The sequence below is a fragment of the Sinocyclocheilus rhinocerous genome, unplaced genomic scaffold (genome assembly GCF_001515625.1).
Source record: "Sinocyclocheilus rhinocerous isolate Xijiao unplaced genomic scaffold, SAMN03320098_v1.1 scaffold1171, whole genome shotgun sequence".
NCBI lineage: Eukaryota > Metazoa > Chordata > Actinopteri > Cypriniformes > Cyprinidae > Sinocyclocheilus > Sinocyclocheilus rhinocerous.
In genome coordinates, this window is record NW_015654097.1 from 115,613 (window position 1) to 117,123 (window position 1,511).

General features: G+C 38.8%; 1 protein-coding gene across 1 annotated transcript; it reads left to right on the top strand.

Annotated features, from left to right (window-relative positions):
* The first annotated feature begins 616 nt into the window (after positions 1 to 616).
* LOC107716919 (secretory phospholipase A2 receptor-like) lies at positions 617 to 1,511 on the top strand. The gene has a single exon (XM_016523540.1). It carries the CDS (start codon positions 641 to 643, stop codon positions 1,388 to 1,390), a length of 750 nt encoding a protein of 249 aa, XP_016379026.1. The 5' UTR covers positions 617 to 640; the 3' UTR covers positions 1,391 to 1,511.

Consider the following 1,511-nt stretch of genomic DNA (forward strand, 5'->3'; position numbering starts at 1 on the left):
ACAGAGAACCTGAGAGAAAGTCAGAAGGAGAAAGGTTTTTAAGTTTTTAATCAGAATCCTAAATATATTGTGATCCTGATTTTTGTTATACTTGGATTTTCTCTAATGTAGTATGAATAATTTTGTTTGTTTGAACATTTCTGTGTAATATTACTGTACATTAAAAGTGTAAGCATACAGCAGGTTTCACATTTCGATTCTTGTTTGAAAAGCAAACACCATGAACATTTGATACACATTGGAAGTGTTCGATTTCATCTAAGCTTGGTTAATCAGTAATGGTTTTGAAGGATTACAGTAGAACTAATTAAAACAAATTGTGTTTGTATGTTGTTCAGATGAAAGCCAAATCTGGGACCACTAGATCAACTGTGGAGCATGTTAAAAATTATTTCATGCCATATTTCTCTGCCCACAGTTTCTTTCTTAGAAATATTCTGTAGTTTATTTGATTGGTTAAATGCACCTGTTTTGTTTGCTCTGTCTGTAAAGGTGTGCTGTGATTGGTCACACCATCACACTCATTTGTCATTGGCTGTATGTCAGTTTAAGTAAGAGAGAGTCAGTGTCATCATGCACAGTTCTGTCCTCAACTTCAACTGATCACTGAAAAATCACAGAAACTCTTCAGTGGAAGAAAATGAAGACGACACTCGCTCTGCTCCTAATCATGGAGCTCTACTGTCTCTCCTCCGGTCTCAAACAACATTTCTTCGTGAATGAGCAGAAGAAATGGTTTTGTGCGCAAAAGTACTGCAAAACTTATTTTCATGTCCTCTCCACCTTCATCAATGCGAGTGAGGAACAGCGATTTTTAGCTAATGCATCTGGTCAAACTTCTGATGCCTGGGTTGGACTCCACAAAAAGCCTGAAACAGGAGTCTGGAAGTGGGAGGAGTCAGGAGGTATAGATGCCAAACAAATTAGCTGGGATACTGCATTTAATCAACCAAATAACCTTAGCAATAAAAACTGTGGCTTTCTATACAAAACCAATAATAAATTGCATTATGAAAAATGCAATTTCACTAAACCCTTCTTCTGCATGACAAACTTTGTTCTGGTGCATCAGAAAGAGACCTGGGAAGGAGCTCTGGAATACTCCAGGACTCATTATAATAATCTGGCAAGTCTGAGCACAGCGGACAAGATGAATTCTGCTTTACTGGAAATCACACAGGCTGAAACAGTGTATGTGTGGACTGGTCTGCATTATCTAGCAGGGGACTGGTTATGGGTCACTGGAGATGATCTTGACTACACAGCCTGGTATCAGAACGAACAGCCCCAGTGTCCTGCCAGAGACCTTCGTTGTGGAGCCCTGGACAAACAAACAAATCTTTGGACACACAGAAACTGTGAGGAGAAGCTCAGCTTCTTTTGTCTGTAGATGGTATGTCACTTGAACAGCTTTTTCAGGATCCCAGATTTTAACTTTAGAAAGATATAATGCCATTACAATATTTGGGCCAGCTGACATCTTTTTACTGTGATTCTCATATGTTATTGCA